The sequence below is a fragment of the Heterodontus francisci genome, chromosome 1 (genome assembly GCF_036365525.1).
Source record: "Heterodontus francisci isolate sHetFra1 chromosome 1, sHetFra1.hap1, whole genome shotgun sequence".
Lineage (NCBI taxonomy): Eukaryota > Metazoa > Chordata > Chondrichthyes > Heterodontiformes > Heterodontidae > Heterodontus > Heterodontus francisci.
In genome coordinates this window covers 180270792-180291181 of record NC_090371.1, presented here as the reverse complement: position 1 = coordinate 180291181, position 20390 = coordinate 180270792, and the positions used below count along the sequence as shown (strand labels likewise).

Sequence of the window (20390 nt, the reverse complement as noted above, 5' to 3'; positions counted from 1 at the left end):
TTCTGGTAAATTCCTCTGCACCCCCTCAAGGACCCTCACATCCTTCCTAAAGCGTGGTAACCAGAACTGGATGCAATAGTTGGGACCTAACCAGAGCTTTATAAAGGTTCATCTTAACTTCCGTGCTTTTGTACTCTATGCCTCTATTTATGAAGCCCAAGATTTCATATGCTTTACTAACCACTTTCTCAATATGTCCTGCCACCTTCAAAGATCGATGCATATGTACCCCCCAGGTCCCTCTGTTCCTACACAGTCTTTAGAACTGTACCATTAGGTATATATTGTCTCTCCCTATTCATTCTGACAAAATGCATCACCTCACACTTATCAGTATTAAATTCCATCTGTCACCTGTCTGCCTATTCTGCTAGCCTAGCTATGTCCTGTTGCAGGAGGTTCATATCATCTTTGCTGTTTGCCGCACCTCCACGCTTTGGTGCCATCGGCAAATTTCGAAATTCTACTCTGAATTCCAAGATCCAAGTCATTTATATATAGCAAAAAAAAGCAGTGGTCCCAGCACTGATCTTTGGGAAACACCACTGTCTACAATCCTCCTGTCTGAAAAACAACCATTTACCACAACTCGCTGTTTTCTATCCTTAAGCCAAATTTTAAAAATATTAGCCTGCAGATCCACTATTCAATAACAAATATTAAATTTACTGAAAAATAATACATACTGTTTTAACCAAGATATTTGAATTCTTATCTTATATGCACCAGTGGGTTCCTTTTTTAGGAGTTTATTTCCTCTATTTTCTATTTCTTTGTGAAAAAGTAAACATCAGTATAAAATGGAGACCATTACCTAAAAATCCATAAGTTGGTGTTTTGTCTATGTCCACATTGCTTTTTAAATGTAGGGTTCTGAATATTTAACCTCTGAACAAATTAATATAAAATCTGAGTAACATTTCTTAAAGGAATTTTGTGGTTAATCTTTAATGACAGTACACAGTATTTTTTCATACCAGTGCACCACCCATTTTGTTGCATCCAATATGCGGAAAGCCTGGAATTCTATAAACACATAGGCATCATGTTCCCAAAGTAAGTTTGGAGTTCAGACAGCAATTACGTCTGTCTGCATTCTGTAAAAAATTTTTTCCTGAATCAAATTGCTTAGACAAAGTATTTTTTTGCAAATAAAATACACCACACTACATTGGATGTTGGTTGAAACCTGTGTAGTTATTACAGATGAGTATGCACAAATGGAAAAAATGGACTTCAAAGATGTTTCTCCTTACGATCTGCACCAACTTCCAAGATATTTGCTAGAGTCAGTTCGAGGTATATTATATCCCTCTTTTACACTATATATACATTCTGCCATTTCACTATATAGAACAAAACCTGGGAACACAGTAGTCATCCCAGAACTATAGACCAGTCAGCTTAACATCAGCAGTAGGAAAGATAATGGAATCTATACTAAAATAAGAGATAAAAAGCATTTAAAGGCAGAAAATAGAATTTAAAAAAATAGTCAGCATGGATTCCAAAATGCTGTCGTGCTTAATTAACCTTACAGAATTCATTGAAGAGGAAATGGAAAGAATAGACAAGTGTAATGTAGTAAATGCCTTATACTTTGATTTTTGAAAGGCTTTTGATAAGGTACCACATGGTAGGATCATGACAAAGGGAGAGCAAATGGAGTTAGGGTCAAATAGCTGAATGGGTAGCAAATTGACTAAAAAATAAAAAGCAAAGAGTAGGGGTAAAGGGTAGTTATTCAGATTGGAGGAAGGTAGAAAGTGGTGTTCCACAAGGATGTGTATTGGGGCCACTGCTATGCATAATTTACAATATTTGGACTTAGGAACAAGTACTGACGATCAATATTTGCTGCTGGTGCCAAACTCGGGGTAATGCTAATACTGATGAAGAACGCAATATGTTACAAGAAGACATTAGAAAACGTGCAATAAAAATGGAAAGTGCTGGAAATACTCAGCAGGTCTGGCAGCATCTGTGGAGAGAGAAACAGAGTTAACGTTTCAGGTCTGTGACCTTTGATCAGAACTGGCAAAAGTTAGAAATATAATAGGCTTTAAACAAGTGACAGGGGGTTGGGAGGGAGAAGAAGAAAAGGGAAGGTGTGTGATAGGGCAGAGGGCAGGAGAGATTAATGACAGAGATGTCAGAGAACAAAAGAAAAAGTGAATGCTAATAGTTGTAGTGAAAGACAAAGCATAAGTTCAGAAAGAGTGTTCATGGCAGAATACTGAACAACTCTGTTCGAAAGCAAAAACATGGAAAAACAAGTTTAAGAAAGGCTTAAAACATGGTTAAAAAATAAATTTAAAAAATTAAAATGACAGTCATGCTCTGAAATTGTTGAGCTCAATGTTGAGTCCAGAAGGCTGTAGAGTGCCTAATCAGAAGATGAGGTGCCGTTCCTCAAGCTTACCTAGAGCTTCATTATAACACTAGCATGCCAAGGACAGAAATGTGGACGTAAGAGCAGGGTGGTGAAATAAAATGACAGGCGACCAGAAGCTTGGGGGCATGCTTGTGGACTGAGCTGAAGTGTTCCGCAAAGCGGTCACCCAATTTGCGTTTGGTCTCCCCAGTGTAGAGGATACTGCATTCTGAGCAGCAAATACAGTATACTAAACTGAAAGAAGTACAAGTAAATTGCTGCTTCACCTGGAAAGAGTGTTTTGGGGCCTTGGTTGGTGAGGAGAGAGGAGATAAAAGGGCAGGTGTTTCACTTCATGCGACTGCATGGGATGGTGCCGTGAGAAGGGGATGAGGAGTCGGGGGTGATGGACGAGTGGACTATGTAAGCTTGAGGAACAGCATTTCATCTTTCGATTAGGTGCTCTACAGCCTTCTGGACTCAACATTGAGTTCAACAATTTCAAAGCATGACTGCCATTTTAATTTTTATTTAAATTATTTTATTTTAAACGATGTACCTGTCTTAAACTTGTTTTTCATGTTTTTGCTTTCGGACAGAGTTGTTCATTATTCTGTCATTAACACTCTCTGGACTCATGCTTTGTCTTTCGCTACAACGATTAGCACTCCCTTTGCCTTTTGTTGTCTGACATCTCTGTCATTAATCTCTCTTGCCCTCCGCCCTATCACACACCTTCCCTTTTGTTCTTCTTCCACCCTCCTGCCCCCCTTTCACTTGCTCAAAGCTAACTTTCTAACTTTTGCCAGTTCTGATGAAAGATCACATACCTGAAATATTAACTGTTTTCCTCACCTACCAGACCTGCTGAGTATTTCCAGCACTTGGTTTTAATTTCAGATTTCCAGCATCCGCAGTATTTTGCTCTTATTTTAGAAAACTTGTACACTGGCGAATTAAGTGGCCATTGAAATTTAACATAGATAAATGTGACTTGATTCACTTTGGTAGGAAACATAGAAACATCATCAACACCCTAGGGAAAAGAATTGAATGGGGTAGAAGAGCAAAAGCTCTAGGAAACCGGTGAACAAATCAATAAAATCACCATTGCAAGTCAGCAAAGCAATTAAAAATGCTAACAAAATACTGGGATTTATTTCTAGTGGTTAGAATTCAAAAGTAATGAAGTTATATTAAAATTGGAAAGGACACTGTTCTGGTCACATTTTGGAGTACTGTGCACATTTCTGATGGACATAGTATAAGAAGGACATACAGGCACTGGAGTAAGGGCAATAAAGATTTACAAGGATGGTACCAGAACTGAGGGATTACAGCTGTTGGGAAATATTGAACAGTTTGGGTATTTTCCTCAGAAAAGACAAGACTTAGAGGAGTCCTAATTGAGGTCTTTAAAATTATGAATGGGTTGGACAGGATAGATGTGGTGAAAAAATTTCCACTAGTGGGAGAATCCAAAACTCAGGGTCGTAAATACAAATAAAAACAAGAAATGCTGGAAATACTCAGCAGGTCTGGCAGCATCTGTGGAGAGAGAAGCAGAGTTAACGTTTCGGGTCAGTGACCCTTCTTCAGAACTGAAGAACTTACTTTTGTATTCATAAATACAAGATAGTTACCCATAAATCCAACAGGGAAATGAGAAATTTCTTTATTCAGAGAATGGTTAGAATGTGGAACTCGCTACCATAGGAAGTAGTTGAGGCAAGTAGCTTAGATACTTACAAAAGGAAAGTAGATGAGTACATGAGAAGAAAGTAAATAGAAAAGTTTGCTGAAAGATTGAGATGAGGTAGATGGAATGGGAGGAGACTTGTGTGCAGTACAAATATCAACATAGACCAGTTGGGCCAAATGGCCAGTTTCTGTGTTGTATGTTCTATGCAGTTCTATGTACACAGCTTTCTGTCCTGCTCTCTAAAAGTAGTGTTTCTTGGGAGAAGGCCTTATCCAAATGGTTGGTCTTCATGTATAAGCTTAGACTGAGTTTTTTTTTATTCATTCATAGGATGTGGGCGTCGCTGGCTAGGCCAGCATTCATTGCCCATCCCTAATTGCCCTTGAGAAGGTGGTGGTGAGCTGCCTTCTTGAACCGCTGCAGTCCTTGTGAAGTAGGGACACCCACAGTGCTGTTAGGAAGGGAGTTCCAGGATTTTGACCCAGCGACAGTGAAGGAACGGCGATATAGTTCCAAGTCAGGATGGTGTGTGACTTGGACGGGAACTTGCAGGTGGTGATGTTCCCATGCATCTGCTGCTCTTGTCCTTCGAGGTGATAGAGGTCGCGGGTTTGGAATGTACTTTCTAAGGAGCCTTGGTGCGTTGCTGCAGTGCATCTTGTAGATGGTACACACTGCTGCCACTGTGCGTCGGTGGTGGAGGGAGTGAATGTTAGTGGATGGTGTGCCAATCAAGTGGGCTGCTTTGTCCTGGATGGTGTCAAGCTTCTTGAGTGTTGTTGGAGCTGCACCCATCCAGGGAAGTGGAGAGTATTCCATCACACTCCTGACTTGTGCCGTGTAGATGGTGGACAAGCTTTGGGGAGTCAGGAGGTGAGTTACTCGCCGCAGGATTCCTAGCCTCTGACCTGCTCTTGTAGCCACGGGTATTTATATGGCTACTCCAATTCAGTTTCTGGTAAATGGTAGCCCCTGGGATGTTGATAGTAGGGGATTCAACGATGGTAATGCCATTGAATGTCAAGGGGAGATGGTTAGATTCTCTCTTGTTTGAGATGGTCATTGCCTGGCACTTGTGTGGCGCAAATGTTGCTTGCCACTTATCAGCCCAAGCCTGGATATTGTCCAGGTCTTGCTGCATTTTGACACAGACTGCTTCAGTATCTGAGGAGTCGCGAATGATGCTGAACATTGTGCAATCATCAGGGAACATCCCCACTTCTGACCTTATGATTGAAGGAAGGTCATTGATGAAGCAGCTGAAGATGGTTGGGCCTAGGACAGTACCCTGAGGAACTCCTGCAGTGATGTCCTGGAGCTCAGATGATTGACCTCCAACAACCACAGCCATCTTGCTTCGCACTAGGTATGACTCCAACCAGCAGAGTGTTTTCCCCCTGATTCCCATTGACTCAGTTTTGCTAGGGCTCCTTGATGCCATACTCGTTCAAATGCTGCCTTGATGTCAAGGACAGTCACTCTCACCTCACCTCTTGAGTTCAGCTCTTTTGTCCATGTTTGAACCAAGGCTGTAATGAGGTCAGGAGCTGAGTGGCCCTGGCGGAACCCAAACTGAACAGCACTGAGCATGTTATTGCTAAGCAAGTACTGCTTGATGGCACTGTTGATGACATCTTTCATCACTTTAGAGAGAGAGAGAGAGAGAGTCATACAGCACTGAAGCAGACCCTTCAGCCCACCGAGTCTGTGCTGACCATCAACCACCCACTTATACTAATTCTACATTAATCCCATATTCCCTACCGCATCCCCACAATTCTCCTACCACCTACCTATACTGGGGCAATTTACAATGGCCAATTTACCTATCAACCTGCAAGTCTTTGGCTGTGGAAGGAAACTGGAGCACCCGGCGAAAACCCACGCAGTCACAGGGAGAACTTGCAAACTCCACACAGGTACTACCCAGAACTGAACCCAGGTCACTGGAGCTGTGAGGCTGCGGTGCTAACCACTGCGCCACTGTGCCACCCATTACTTTACTGATGATTGAGAGTAGGCTGATGGGGCGGTAATTGGCCGGGTTGGACTTGTCCAGCTTTTTGTGTACAGGACATACCTGGGCAATTTTCCACATTGCCAGGTAGATTCCAGTGTTATAGCTATACTGGTACAGATTGGCTAGGGGTGCGGCAAGTTCTGGAGCACAGGTCTTCAGTACTATTGCTGGAATATTGTCAGGGCCCATAGTTTTTACAGTATCCAATGCCTTCAGTCGTTTCTTGATATCATGCGGAATGAATCGAATTGGCTGATGTCTGGCATCTGTAATGCTGGGGACTTCAGGAGGAGGCCGAGATGGATCATCAACTCTGCACTTCTGGCTGAAGATTGTTGCAAATGCTTCTGCCTTATCTTTCGCACTGATGTGCTGGGCTCCCGCATCATTGAGGATGGGGTTATTTGAGGAGCCACCTCCTCCAGTTAGTTGTTTAATTGTCCACCACCATTCACGACTGGATGTGGCAGGACTGCAGAGCTTAGATATGATCCGTTGGTTATGGGATTGCTTAGCTCTGTCTATTGCATGCTGCTTATGCAGTTTGGCATACAAGTAGTCCTGGGTTGTAGCTTCACCAGGTTGACAGCTCATTTTGAGGTATGCCTGGTGCTGCTCCTGGCATGCCCTCCTGCACTCTTCATTGAACCAGGGTTGGTCTCCTGGCTTGATGGTAATGGTAGAGTAATGGGATATGCCGGGCCATGAGGTTACAGATTGTGGTTCAGTACAATTCTGCTGCTGCTGATGGCCCACAGTGCCTCATGGATGCCCAGTTTTGCATTGCTAGATCTGTTCGGAATCTATCCCATTTAGCCCGGAAATAGTGCCACACAACACGATGGAAGGTATCCTCAATGTGAAGGCGGGACTTCGTCTCCACAAGGACTGTCACTCCTGCCAATACTGTCATGGACAGAAGCATCTGCGGCAGGCAGATTGGTGACGACAAGGTCAAGTATGTTTTTCCCTCGTGTTGGTTCCCCCACCACCTGCCGCAGACTCAGTCTGGCAGCTATGTCCTTTGGTACTCGGCCAGCTCGGTCAGTAGTGGTGCTATCGAGCCACTCTTGGTGATGGACATTGAAGTCCCCGACCCAGAGTACATTTTGTGCCCTTGCCACCCTCAGTGCTTTCTCCAAGTGGTGTTCAACATGGAGGAGTACTGACTCATCAGCTGAGGGAGGGCAGTAGGTGGTAATCAGTAGGCGGTTACCTTGCCCATGTTTGACCTGATGCCATGAGACTTCATGGGGTCCGGAGTCAATGTTGAGGACTCCCAGGGCAACTCCCTCCCTACTGTATACCACTGTGCCGCCACCTCTGCTGGGTCTGTCCTGCCACTGGGACAGGACATACCCAGGGATAGTGATTGCAGTGTCTGGGACATCGTAAGGTATGATTCCGTGAGTATGACTATGTCAGGCTGTTGCTTGACTAGTCTGTGGGACAGCTTTCCCAACTTTGGCACAAGCCCCCAGATGTTAGTAAGGAGGACTTTGCAGGGTCGACAGGGATGGGTTTGCTGTTGTCGTTTCCGGTGCTTTAGGTCGATGCTGGGTGGTTCGGCTGGTTTCATTCCTTTTTATTGACTTCGTAGCGGTTAGGTACAACTGAGTGGCTTGCTGGGCCCTTTCAGAGGGCATGTAAGAGTTAACCACATTGCTGTGGGTCTGGAGTCACATGTAGGCCAGACCAGGTAAGGACAGCAGATTTCCTTCCCTGAAGGATTTTTACAACTATCGGCAATGGTTTTATGGCCATCATTAGACTAGCTTTTACTTCCATATTTTTTATTAATTAAATTCAAATTCCACCTTCTGCTGTGGTAGGATTCGAACCCATGTCCCCAGAGAAATACTCTGGGTCTCTGGGTTACTGGTCCAGTGATAATACCACTCTGCCACCGCCTCCCCATACCAGTTTTGGTATGCTACTCATTTATGGGTTTACCTGAATCATCAAACTCATGGGAGATCAGCGATACAGCCTGAAGCTTTTTCGTCTGTATGGCACAATGTTGCTGAACAGATGCATTGATCTTTTGTTCCCAGTTTTCTCCCTTCCACCTGAAAGCACTGAATCTTGCTGGGATATGGTTCTTTTGGTGCCTGCACTGTTCCACTACCTTACCCAAGTGACGGTTTTTCGTGCATGTGCCTAGTGAGGGACTGTTGGTGGAATGTGGGGGGCATAAGTAAGCCTGATCCTGCTTTCATCCAATATCCACACAGGTTCACTGTTCAGGAGCAGGAATCCCAGCCCATTTTTCCCTTCTGTACCCCAGTTTGGGGAGCTGCTAATTCAGCAAAGGCTGAAATTTGCATATGAGGGCATTGAGTTGCTTGCAATGTATTAAACTGTTGCTCTACCTGAGAAACTGTTTGAGCTTCTTTTTGCACTACAAGACATGTGAGTAGAATCTGGCACTATCTTACTGAGTGCAGAATTGCAGGGCCAAGGTGTTTCGAGATGGTTCATGATCTGTCACTGCCAATGGGGAGTGGTGCTTGCTGGGAATATATTTAGGGAAATAGCAGGAGCTGATTTCTGGCAAGCCCTCCCTATGGGTGCCACTCCCTGTTGGAGCACCAGATCGCAGAATGACCACTTTTATTCCAAATTTTATTTGTATTATAAATACTCCAGTGTCGGAACTATTCTGCTATCTTCAAAGTGAAGATGATCAATGCCTCTCAAGGAAAAGGGAAACAAAGCAGCAGCATGTGAGATCAAATTGAATTAATCCAGAATATGTGATTGGTGAAGAACAGCGCCCTCACATGCCCTTCCATGAGTGAGGTTCAATTTGCTTTAGCGGATAAATAGTCTGAATTAGAAAAACAAGTGTAACATTGGATGCTGTTGACCAGTCATGGGAAAGCAGTCAATCATATTAGCATTTGACTGTAAGTTGCATGGTATGTTATGGAGGAAAATCTGGGAGTCCACAAGGGTAGTAAAACCATGAAGAGAAATGAGCACACATACAACAGTGGGATAAATGTTGGCATCTGATAAAGGAAAATATTACAGATTCTTGAACTTGTTGCAGAGAGACCCAGAAGATGTCAACTTCTGCATATTTTAAACATGGATGAATTTCCAATGAGCTTTACTTACCTCAAATATGATATACAAACTAGACAAGTGGACAGTCCATGTTGGTGGTTACAGATAGTCTTCAACAGACCAATGTTTTCATGATACTGGCATGTAGGACTCATGCAGTATGTTGACAACAATTTTAATTTATAAATTGATTTTGTTTTAAACTGAAGACTTTACCACATGAAAAATAACCCTTTAGGGTCATGAAATGTTGGATGACTGGAGATATGATGGTGAAGTGGGTTGAGTAAGTTTGGCGTCAATGACCAAGAACAAATGGTCCTTTCTGTACTGGATTAGTGGTAGTGCTCTCACCTCTGAGTCAGAAGTTTGTGTGTTGAAGCCCTACTCCAGAGACTTGAGCACAAAATCTAGGGTCTCACTACACAGAACAGTACTCAGACAGTGTTGCGCTATTGGAGCTGCTGTCTTTCAGATGAGATGCTAAATCGAGGCCTTGTCTGCCTGCTCAGATGGGTGTAAAAGATCCCATGGCACTATTTGAAAAAGGGCAAGGGAGTTCTCCTCTGACCTGGACAGAATTAATCACTCAACAAACATTATTAAGAACAGATTATCTGGTCATTTATTTCAGGTGCCTTAAAACCTATCTCTTCGACCAAGCTTTTGGTCACCTGTCCTAATGGCCCAAATTCTGAAGTCATATTGATGGTGAAGCTGTCTATGGTCGCTGTCATACCCATGTGAAATTGACAGCAACTTCTGGCACATGCGCAGTTAAGCATGGGAATCCGGAATTTTCTGTCAGTGATTGCTCTGCTCTTCCATAGGGTGCATTGTTCAAGTCCTTGCAGATAAAAATCAATTAGAAATGACTGAACTGATGTGACCTTCCACTTTCTATGCTGTTAATCTTGCTATAAAATCCCTAAAAACTAATTTTATATTTATGGAATGTCAAATTTCTTCATTATGATAAAAATATCCATACATTTTTCAAGTTTTTTTCAGTTTGTTGATATTTTAGCTTCAACCTTAATTCCATGTATATGTGCCAGTCTTTATCTCGCTCTCTGTCAAATGATTAAAAAGTGATGGAGAATCAGTGCTTTTTACTTCCTGGTTTGCTGTCTCTGAGAATTCTTCAATGCTATTGACTGTACAGCCTGGTTGATGACACCACGGTTGCTTGAATCTACAGATCCCTTACAGCTGATTCCAAAATGAAATTAATGTTGGGAAAGGTGAAATCCATACCGCATATCGGTAGATCTTTGTGGGCAGATTTCTTTGAGGTCAGGGGTGAGCACTTCACCAACGATAGCAAAATCTGGGACAATCCTAATGCTTCCTTCTTCGGCTCAGTGTTAATTTAGGATTATGCTTCTGTGCATCATCTTGGGACATTTTACTATGTTAAAGGCACTTACAGAAATGCAATTGTTTTTGTGAGGGGATTATTACTGGACAATCTTGTTTTCACCTGACATGCATATTTCTGCATTTCTGTGAGTGGATAGTGATTAGGAACAAGAACCCTGACTTTTTTTCTCCCCTCCCTATCAAGAGGTTTCTGAGCCAGTTGTTGTATTCTCAGGACAACTCTGGCTGAGAGTAGGCAACTCAGCACAGAGCAGGGATTGAATGCTTAGTGCGTTCATCCATGAGCCGTCCGGAAAATAGGTACTGTTCAGTCTGTTGTCTCTTACCATTTGATATTTCAGTATAATGGAGGCAACAATATGAAATGTGACAAAAGTTGATAGCATATGTATTACTGGAGTAAAATTAGAATTGAGCTCTTTTATCAGTTGCAATCATTAAAACAATTCATTATCAGTGAGCTGACTTCCTGTTTCTTTCTCCAGGTGCATGCATATACCAGGGGTCACTTTTTGCGGTAGGTCAAAACTATACCTTCTATTTTCATTGAGTTGCGTTTTATTGGATATGTATGTGACAGTCATATTTATGACAGCTGGCAGAAATACTATATTCACTTTATATGGGTGTTGATATACCAGTGCTAAAAATATTGCTGCCATCGGGACATGCTAGATTTCCATTACAAAAATCTGCAAGGACAAAGGGAGAAAAGGACCATTTTTCATTCATAAAGTTAATGCAATTAAAACAACTAAATGACCAGTACTATAGTATGAGTTAGCAAAGAGGAACACTGTTGCATCTTACATGCAAAGTAAAAATTGGTCATGTGCCACTAATCTGTTACACTTTCAATTATATCTTCTTGTATTTTGTAATGCATGGCACACTGCTGCTTCACTTTCCATGAGATTACAAATTGTGTTCATCCTGTCACTGCTGTGAAGTGTGAAATGAAATGAATCACTATTGCTGTAAAATTGGTTTGAAATTGGGCTGAAATAAAAACAAGAAATGCTGGAAATACTCAGCAGGTCCGTCAGCACCTGTGGAGGGAGAAGCAGAGCCAATGCCTCAGAGCCAGCCTGAGGCGTTGGCTCTGCTTCTCTCTCCACAGATGCTGCTGGACCTGCTGAGCATTTCCAGCATTTCTTATTTTTATTTCAGATTGCCAGCATCTGCAGTATTTTGCTTTTATTATATTGAAATTAGGCTGCATTGTGTAAACATTTGGACAGGAGAACAGGCTTTAATTTGATTTAAAAGGTTTTTCTCACCCATCTCTGTTTTCATACTCATTAGAGACCTTTTCACCTTAAATTATGCATCCAAAGCTTTGTATAATGCTCTAAGGAGTTAGCTTGAAGTAAACACTGCTGGTTCTGAACAGTCTATAAGATTGATATTGTCAAACTCCATTAGATGTGCTGTACCGATGCAGTTCTTAAACAAGTGAAATTGTTCGGTCAATGTACTGAACCACAAGCCTTGAATTTAATTTCTTTGTCAAGCAGCAACTTGTTCGATCATGTTCTTTTACGCTGGTGACATCAATCAGAATTAGAGAAAGACGAATGTTCAAGTGTACAACATTAAGCATTTCTGATAGGTTAATGCTCTTTACCTTTTTGCTTGTGATTGTAACAAGATGAAACCACTGTTGAAGACCTGGGAATGCTCAAGTGTTCAAGACTTCATTGATTTGCAAGATTACATACCATTAGCATTGTATAATGTAGTGAGCTTCAGTTAGAGCTATCTCAACAATTGTAGTTCCTTCAATGCAGAAGTTTGATTTTTGCAGCATTTCAATTTACTGTACAGGTCAACTCATCTTTCTGGATTGAATTGTTTTGGTCTCTACCCCTCCCACCAAAATAAGTGTCTGGATAGCAAACTTATGTGGAAAAGGAGAGTTATGACAAATGTCAGGTACAGAAAATAGTCAAAAATCTGGTAGAATATATAAAATTGACAAAATTGATATGCCTCATTCTTGGCAGGTGGGGGCTGAGCATGCCAACATATTTTTTAGAAGCTCTTAGAATTTGCTTTTATATTTCTTGCTAGTTTACTCTCATATTCTACTTCCTTCCTCTTTTATCAATTTTTTTGTCGTCCATTGCTGGTTTAAAAAACTCTCCCAATCTTCGGGCATACTCTTCCTGGCAACATTATAAGCATCTTCTTTTAATCTAATACAATCCTAAACTGCTTTAGTTAGCCACGGATCACCTTTCCTGTGGGGAAACATGGGGAGAGGGATAAACCAAGTAACTACAGGCCACTCAGTCTAACGTGGGTGGGTAAACTACCAGAGACCATTGTCAAGGAGAAAATTAATTCTCACTTGGAGAAGTATGGGTTAGTAAGGGACTGCCAGTTCAGATGAGGTAAAACTTGTTTGAGTTCTCTTCAGTAACAGAGAGGGTTAATGGAAGTAGTGCTTTAGCTGTTGCATGTATGGAGCTTCAAAAAGCATTTGATAACATACCACATAACAGACATATTCAGGAAAAAGAAGCATATGGTATTAAAGGGGTGGTGGTAATTTGGTAGCCAGTTGGCTAACGGAAAGGAAATGAGTAGTAGTGGTGAATGGATGTGCTTTTTCTGACTGGAGAGAAGTATGCAGTGGGGCCCCCGAGGGGTTGATATTAGGACCATTGCTTTTCTTGTTATATATAAATGACCTGGACTTGAGTCTCGGGAGTACAATTTTGAAGTTTGTCGATGATACAAAACTTTGCAACATAGTAAATAGTGAGCAGAATAGTCGTAGATTAGAGGAGAACCATAGACAGACTGGTGATATGGGCAGACAATTGGCAGATACAAGTTATTGCAGATATGTATGAGGTGATGCACTCTTAGAGAAACAATATGGAGAGGCAGTGTCATCTAAATGACACTATTGTAAAGGGCAGAGAGATCTAGAGGTGCATATTCACAAATCTTTGAAGGTGGCAGTGTAAGTTGATAAGGCAGTTAAGAATTTGTATGGGATACTTGGCTTTGCATATAGTGTAATTGAATACAGAAACAAGGAAGTCATGGTAAGCTATTACAAATCAGTGGATAGCCCTCAGCTGGAGCATTGTGCACAATTCAGGGAACCACACTTTTGGAAGGATGCCAAGGCCTTGGAAAGGGTATAGCAGAGGTTTACCAGGATAATATCAGGGATAAGGGACTTCAGTTATCTGGTAAGATTGGAGAAGCTGGGATTGTTCTTCTTAGAGCAGGGAAGGTTATGGGTAGAGCAAATAGAGGTATTCAAAATATGTGAGGGGTTTTGATAGAACAAGTCGGGAGAAACTATTTCCTCTGGTAAGTGGGTCAGTCAACAAATACCATTGATTTAAAATATTTGGCAAAAGAACCAGAGGGGAAATAAGGCAAAGTTTTTTTTCTCACACTGGGTTGTTAAGATCTGGAACCCACTACTTGAAAGGATGGTGGAATCCAGATTCCATAGTAACTTTCAAAAATCAATTGGACATGTATTTGAAGAGAACCAATTTGCAACGTTATGGGAATAAAACTGGGGTGTGGGATTAAATTGGATAGCTTTGTCAAAGAGCCAGCACTGGCACAACAGGCTGAACGGCCCCTTCTGTGCTGTATGATTCTGTGATTTTCCATCCAGGAACAGGAATGTTGATGATGAAAATGGAAAACTACTGGTAGTCTTGATGCATTAGAGGAGCAATAGTACCATTGGCAATTTCTTTGTAGTAAGATTGCTAATACGTTTGTTGCTATAACTGGCCCAGGATGTCTTTTGAATCCGGTCTAACTGGCCATTAACATTATGCTACATTAAATATTATATTTTATAAGCAATGGGGAGGTATCAAGAAAGTTACAAGCATAAAGTTCATTGCCTAACAATTATTCCACAGAATTAAGTTATGAATGTTTAATGAGCTTGCATGAAATTGTGTTTGCACCATTGTTAGTAGAGGAATTAACAGTCTAATGCCTCCTAATATAATGGATAAAATAATTTCACATAAACATGTTAAGCTTTCCTACAGTTATATTGTATATGATCACTTTTTTTTTTAGCTGAATGAGCCTATTTAGATTATAAACAGTTTATTCCATTTCAAGTAGCGTTTCTCAAGTTGTTCATAAATTAAAAATTATTTTATGGCTTCCGTCTTTTATCATATTAATCCTTGAAAAATGTTTTTGAAGTTATCTTTGAAATTATTATGTGGATACTAGTATAGAAAATGTGATGAAATTTTGATTAAATGAATTAAGTAGTCCAGACCCAAGAGAGTGTGGGAAAATGGCGCACTGACATGGAACACAAAAGTCCGAGTGTATCAAGCCTGTGTCCTCAGTACCTTGCTCTACAGCAGCGAGGCCTGGACAATGTATGTCAGCCAAAAGCAATGTCTCAGTTCATTCCATCTTCGCTGCTGCCGGAGAATCCTTGGCATCAGGTGGCAGGACCGTATCTCCGACACAGAAGTCCTTGAGGTGGCCAACATCCCCAGCATATACACCCTACTGAGCCAGCGGTGCTTGAGATGGTTTGGCCATGTGAGCCGCATGGAAGATGGCAGGATCCCCAAGGACACATTGTACAGCAAACTTGTCACAGGTATCAGACCCACCGGCCGTCCATGTCTCCGCTTTAAAGACGTCTGCAAACGCGCCATGAAGTCCTGTGACATTGATCACAAGTCATGGGAGTCAGTTGCCAGTGATCGCCAGAGCTGGCGGGCTGCCATAAAGGAGGGACTAAAGTGTGACGAGGCGAACAGACTTAGCAGTTGGCAGGAAAAAAGACAGAAGCGCAAAGGGAGAGCCAACTGTGTAACAGCCCCAACAACCAATTTTATCTGCAGCGCCTGTGGAAGAGCCTGTCACTCTAGAATTGGTCTTTATAGCCACTCCAGGCGCTGCTTCACAAACCACTGACCACCTCCAGGCGCTTACCCATTGTCTCTCGAGACAAGGAGGCCAAAGAAGAAGAAGAAGAAGAATTAAGTAGTATGAACCCTTCCATTGAGGATAACTACAGTAACTGTTAGTAGAAAGTCTTATATTTGGCACTATATTAAATGCAGTTTCAGTTATTGGAAATCATTTTTGCAATAAGCGGATACAAGGGTTGAATCTACTAAATGTAATGCTCTTAAAAGCCACTGACAACATACTGTATCATCATAACACCACTGTGACTTTAAGGTGCTGCTTGATTTTGGTTAGAATACAGGTATTTCGTTTCTAAGCCATAGCAATCCCTAAGGGACTCCCTGAAGTCCTTTTCCTGATCTGTCTGTAATTCTCAAAGTATTGTATTTGCAGGCTTTTCTTAGTAGTTATGTGATCTGCCAGAAGTCAGTGGACTTTTGAAGCAAAAGAAAAGTGATAGGATCTGAAGAATAAAGTCAAGAAAATTAATTCTGCTTTGGCCATTGAAGCTATAACCTGAAGGCAGCCATGTGAACTAGGTATCGCTTAATATTGACAGTTTTTGAGCATAAAATGGATCCTGTACAGTGTAGTATTGGGGTTTGCAGTTTTTCACTACATATTTTGGTAGACAAAAAAAACCTGTGCAGCAATGTCAGAAAAATCCCAGATATCTCTGTTAAATATAGCAACCATTCAAGTTGTGTAGAAAATACAGCGATCTAAAAAAAGGAATAAGAAGGGAAAAGAGAGAGGATGAGAATAGATTAGCAACTAACATAAAAGGGAACACAGAAGTCTTTTATATAAGCACATAAATAGTAAAAGGGTATTCAGAAGAAGGGTAGGGCCGATTATGGACCAAAAAGCAGATCATCTTGTGGAGGCAAATGGCATGCTTGAGGTACTGAATGAATACTTTGCATCTGTCTTCATTAGAGCGAGGATGCTGCAAATATAGCAGTAAAGGAGGAGGCAGTACTGATATTGGATGGGATAAAAGTATATAAAGAGAATGTACTTAAAACGTTGGCAGTTTTCAAAGTAGAAAAGTCACCTGATCTGAATGAGATGCATCTTAGGTTACTGAGGGATGTACTTGTGGAAATTGAGGAGACTCAAGCCACAATCTTTCACTCCTCCTTGGATATGGGGGTGGTGCCAGAGGACTTCAAAAAAGGGGAGGGTGATAAACATGACAGCTATGTGCCAGTCAGCCAAAGTCAGTGGTGCGGAAAATTTTAGAGACAATAATCTGGGACAAAATTAATTGGCATTTGGAAAAATATGGGCTGATAAATGAAAGTCAGCAAAGATTTGTTAAATGCAAAACTTGTTTAAATGATGCAGTTCTTTGATGAAGTAATGGAGAGGGTTGATGAGGGTATTGTGGTAATTGTTGTGTACATGGATTTTAAAGAAGTGTTACGGACAGGTAGAAAGGGGTGTGGGTGGTTCCCAATGTTCACCTCCCAACTGACCGCAATCGTGTTTCGTTAAAAATGGTGTGTTAGTCCTTGAGTGTTTTTAGGGTCAAATGAACAGACCGATGTTAGTATTTTTTAACGAGAAAACCTATTTTCACACAATTCCCGAAATGGTTGCATCCTCACCCACACACACATTTACCCACACACAGATACACAAGAATAAATAGAGAGAAAAAGGGTAGGATGTAGTTTAAAGTCCAAAGTGAGGTAAATGTTCATGGTTTACAGTAAACCTGTTGACGCTTCTCAGGAGGAAAGTCTTTTTAAAGTTACAAGTTTGGTATTTGTAATTCTGAACTTGTTGAGTTGTAGAGTTCTAGTAGTTACAACTCAGCACAAAGTTAGTGGTGTCGATTTTGGTTGCCTTCCTGGATGGAGAGTCTCAAAGTCATTTTATGATGTCTTTGCTGTAGTGACTGTTCCAGTTGTTGTTCAGCAGGGTGGATATCTTGCACAGTCTCTGGCTGTACAGGCATTCTGAGGTTTTAGCTTGATCTCCTCTCTCTCTCTCCCTCTCTCCAGAGGGCTACCTTTTTAAGGTAAAAATCTATCACATTAGAGTTTCTGCTAGGAGACACATGGCCCTCTTCCCTGGTGTGACCACGTAATGGACCAGGATGTGGAAACCATGGCTATCGATTGATGTCTGAATGGGGACCATTCTGTTAACATGGTGCTATTTCACACCTATTCAATTTTGGTTTGGGCTGTGCGTCAGTCTGTCTCTAGAACTGTTAGTTAGTTCATTTATGTCAGTAGGGTCATCAATATGCAAAATGTTCATTTCAATTTCAAGTTCTCCCCAGAACTATTTCAGACAAGGTAAATGAGTTTCAAGTTTGCAGGCAGGTTTGTTGATTTCCAGTACAGGAGGGGTCACATGACAGCTCCTCCATTTTGACTGTGATACTCGTGTCCATGTTCTTGTGGCTTTGTTTAACAGTTGACTTTTTGAAATTCATAATTTTTCCATTTCATTGTTTATTTCAGCTTGGCTCCTTCCATGCACGACAATGTGTTTGATGAAGTACTGTACAACAGACTTGCAGCAAAATTAAAACCCATGAAATTAAACAGACAGTGGCAGCATGAATATAAAATTGGCTGAGGAGGGTATGGTTGTTTTTCAGACTGGAGTGAAATATACAGTAGTGTTCCCCAGTTGTGGGTATTAGGATCCCTGCTCTTTGATATATATTAATGACTTAGACATGTTATACAGGGCATAATTTCAAAGTTTGCAGATGATACGGAACTTAGAAATGTAATAAATGATGAGGAGGGTAGCAACAGAGTTCAGGAGGAGACTTCAGACAGACACATGGTAGATAGGAATCAGGGGAAAAACTCTTCACTGGTTGGAGTCATACTGAACACAAAGTAAGAAGCCCCAGGATATCCCTCCAGGAGTTCCTCAGGGTAGTGTCTTAGGCCCAATCATCATCAGCTGCTTCATCAATGACCTTCCTGCTATCATAAGGTCAGAAGTGAGGATGGTCACTGATGATTGCACAGTGGTTCAGTACCGTTTGCAATTCATCAGATACTGAACTGGTCTGTGCCTGCATGCAGCAAGACCTGGACACTATTCAGGCTTGGGCTGATAAGTGGCAAGGAATATTTGTGCCACACAAGTGCCAGGTAATGACCATCTTCAACAAAAAAGAATCTAACCATTTCCCCATGACATTCAACGGCATTGCCATCACTGAATCCCCCACCATCAACATCCTAGTGATTACCAATGACCAGAGACCTAACTGGACCAGCCATTTAATTACTGAAGCTAAAAGAGCAGGTCAGAGGCTGGGAATTCTACGGTGATTAGCTCACTTCCTGACTCCCCATCTATGAGGCACAAGTCAGGACTGCGATGGAATACTCTCCACTTGCTTGGATGAGTGCAGCTCCAACAACACTCAGTAGGCTTGACATCATCCAGGACAAAGAAGCCCACTGAACTGGCACCCCATTCACCACCTTCAACATTCACTCTCTCCACCACACTGGCAGCAGTGTGTACCATGTACAAGATGCACTGCAGCAACTCGCCAAGCCTTCTTCAACAGCACCTTGCAAACTGTGACTACCCCACCAGAAGGACATGGGCAGCAGATGCATGGGAACACCACTACCTGCAACTTCCCCTTCAAGCCACACACCCCATCCTGACTTGGAAATATATCGCTGTTCTTTCACTGTCACTGGGTCAAAAACCTGGAACTCCCTTTCCTTAAGGCACTTTATCTGAATGCATGAAGCATTTGTAATAAGGTTCATGAACTAGTGGCATAATTAGGTATAAATGGTTTGGATCTAATCGGCATTACAGAGACGTGGGCGAAAATTCAATCCAGGGTTAAAAATGATGCCAGACTCTGCCGAGCATCACCAGATGCAGTGCTCCCCCCTTCCGGGCTGGGGTTGCAAAAACAGACTCCATCAAAATAGCCTTGCATTTTGATTTTTGAATTTCTCTACAAAGGTTAAGGAATTATGGTCAGTGTGAAAGTAGTCTCTGTATATCCATTTTGGACATAGACCTCAAAATGCTGGAAAGCTAGCAACATTCCTCGTGTTTCCCTTTCCATGGTGAAATACCTCTTCTGGTGTCAGTTTAATTTTTTTGCAGAAGTAGCCAACTGGTCTGTCAACGCCTGACTCATCATCTTGCAGCACGACGGCATCCCTTGGTCATTAGCATCAGCTGCCACTTTAAAGGGTTTATTAAAATGCGGAGCTGCAAGCACTGGTTTATTGGCTAGAATGGCTTTTAGCCTCTCAAAAGCTGTTTGGCACCTCTCTGACCATACTACCTTTGCTTTTTTTCTGTAGTAAATCTGTCAGTGAGGCAGTTATAGTTCTGAAGTTTGGGGAAAACTTGCAGTAAAACCCACACATCCCAAAGATCGCATTATTTCCCTTTTGGTCGTGGGGATGGGAAAATCCATCAGCCCCTGTACTTTTGCTTCTATGGGCGGCACACGCCCCTGACCTACAATATGCCCTAAGTAAGTTACTTGAGCTTTAGCAAACTCACTTTTTGCAAGGTTTACTTCTAGGTCAGCTGACTGTAACCTTCAGAAAAGGGTTTCCAATTGGTCTAGGCAGTCCCCCCCAGGTCTCACTGTAGACTAGTAAATCATTCAGGTACACCACACAGTTGGGTAGGCCAGCCACTACCTGGTTCATTAGTCTTTGGAAGGTGGCTGGGGCATTCCTTAATCCAAAATGCATCACTCGGTACTGGAATAGGCAGTCTGGGGTGACAAAAGTAGAGATTATTTGCTCAGGGTGTTAAGGGAACCTGCCAATATCCTTTTAGCAAGTCTATTTTGGTTATGTACAGTATTCCAGGTGGGGAATTGGGTAGGAATCAGTTCTGGTCACTGCATTAACCTTCCTGTAATC

General features: G+C 41.9%; 1 protein-coding gene across 3 annotated transcripts in view; it reads left to right on the top strand.

Moving 5' to 3' along the window:
• The window catches only part of fras1 (Fraser extracellular matrix complex subunit 1), a 617312-nt gene that overhangs the window by 17004 nt on the left and 579918 nt on the right, over window positions 1-20390 (top strand). For all 3 annotated transcript variants that reach the window (XM_068039139.1, XM_068039130.1, XM_068039149.1), the window contains exon 2: window positions 11037-11068. In XM_068039139.1, coding sequence (XP_067895240.1) covers window positions 11037-11068 — 32 coding nt within the window. The remainder of the gene's footprint in view (window positions 1-11036; window positions 11069-20390) is intronic.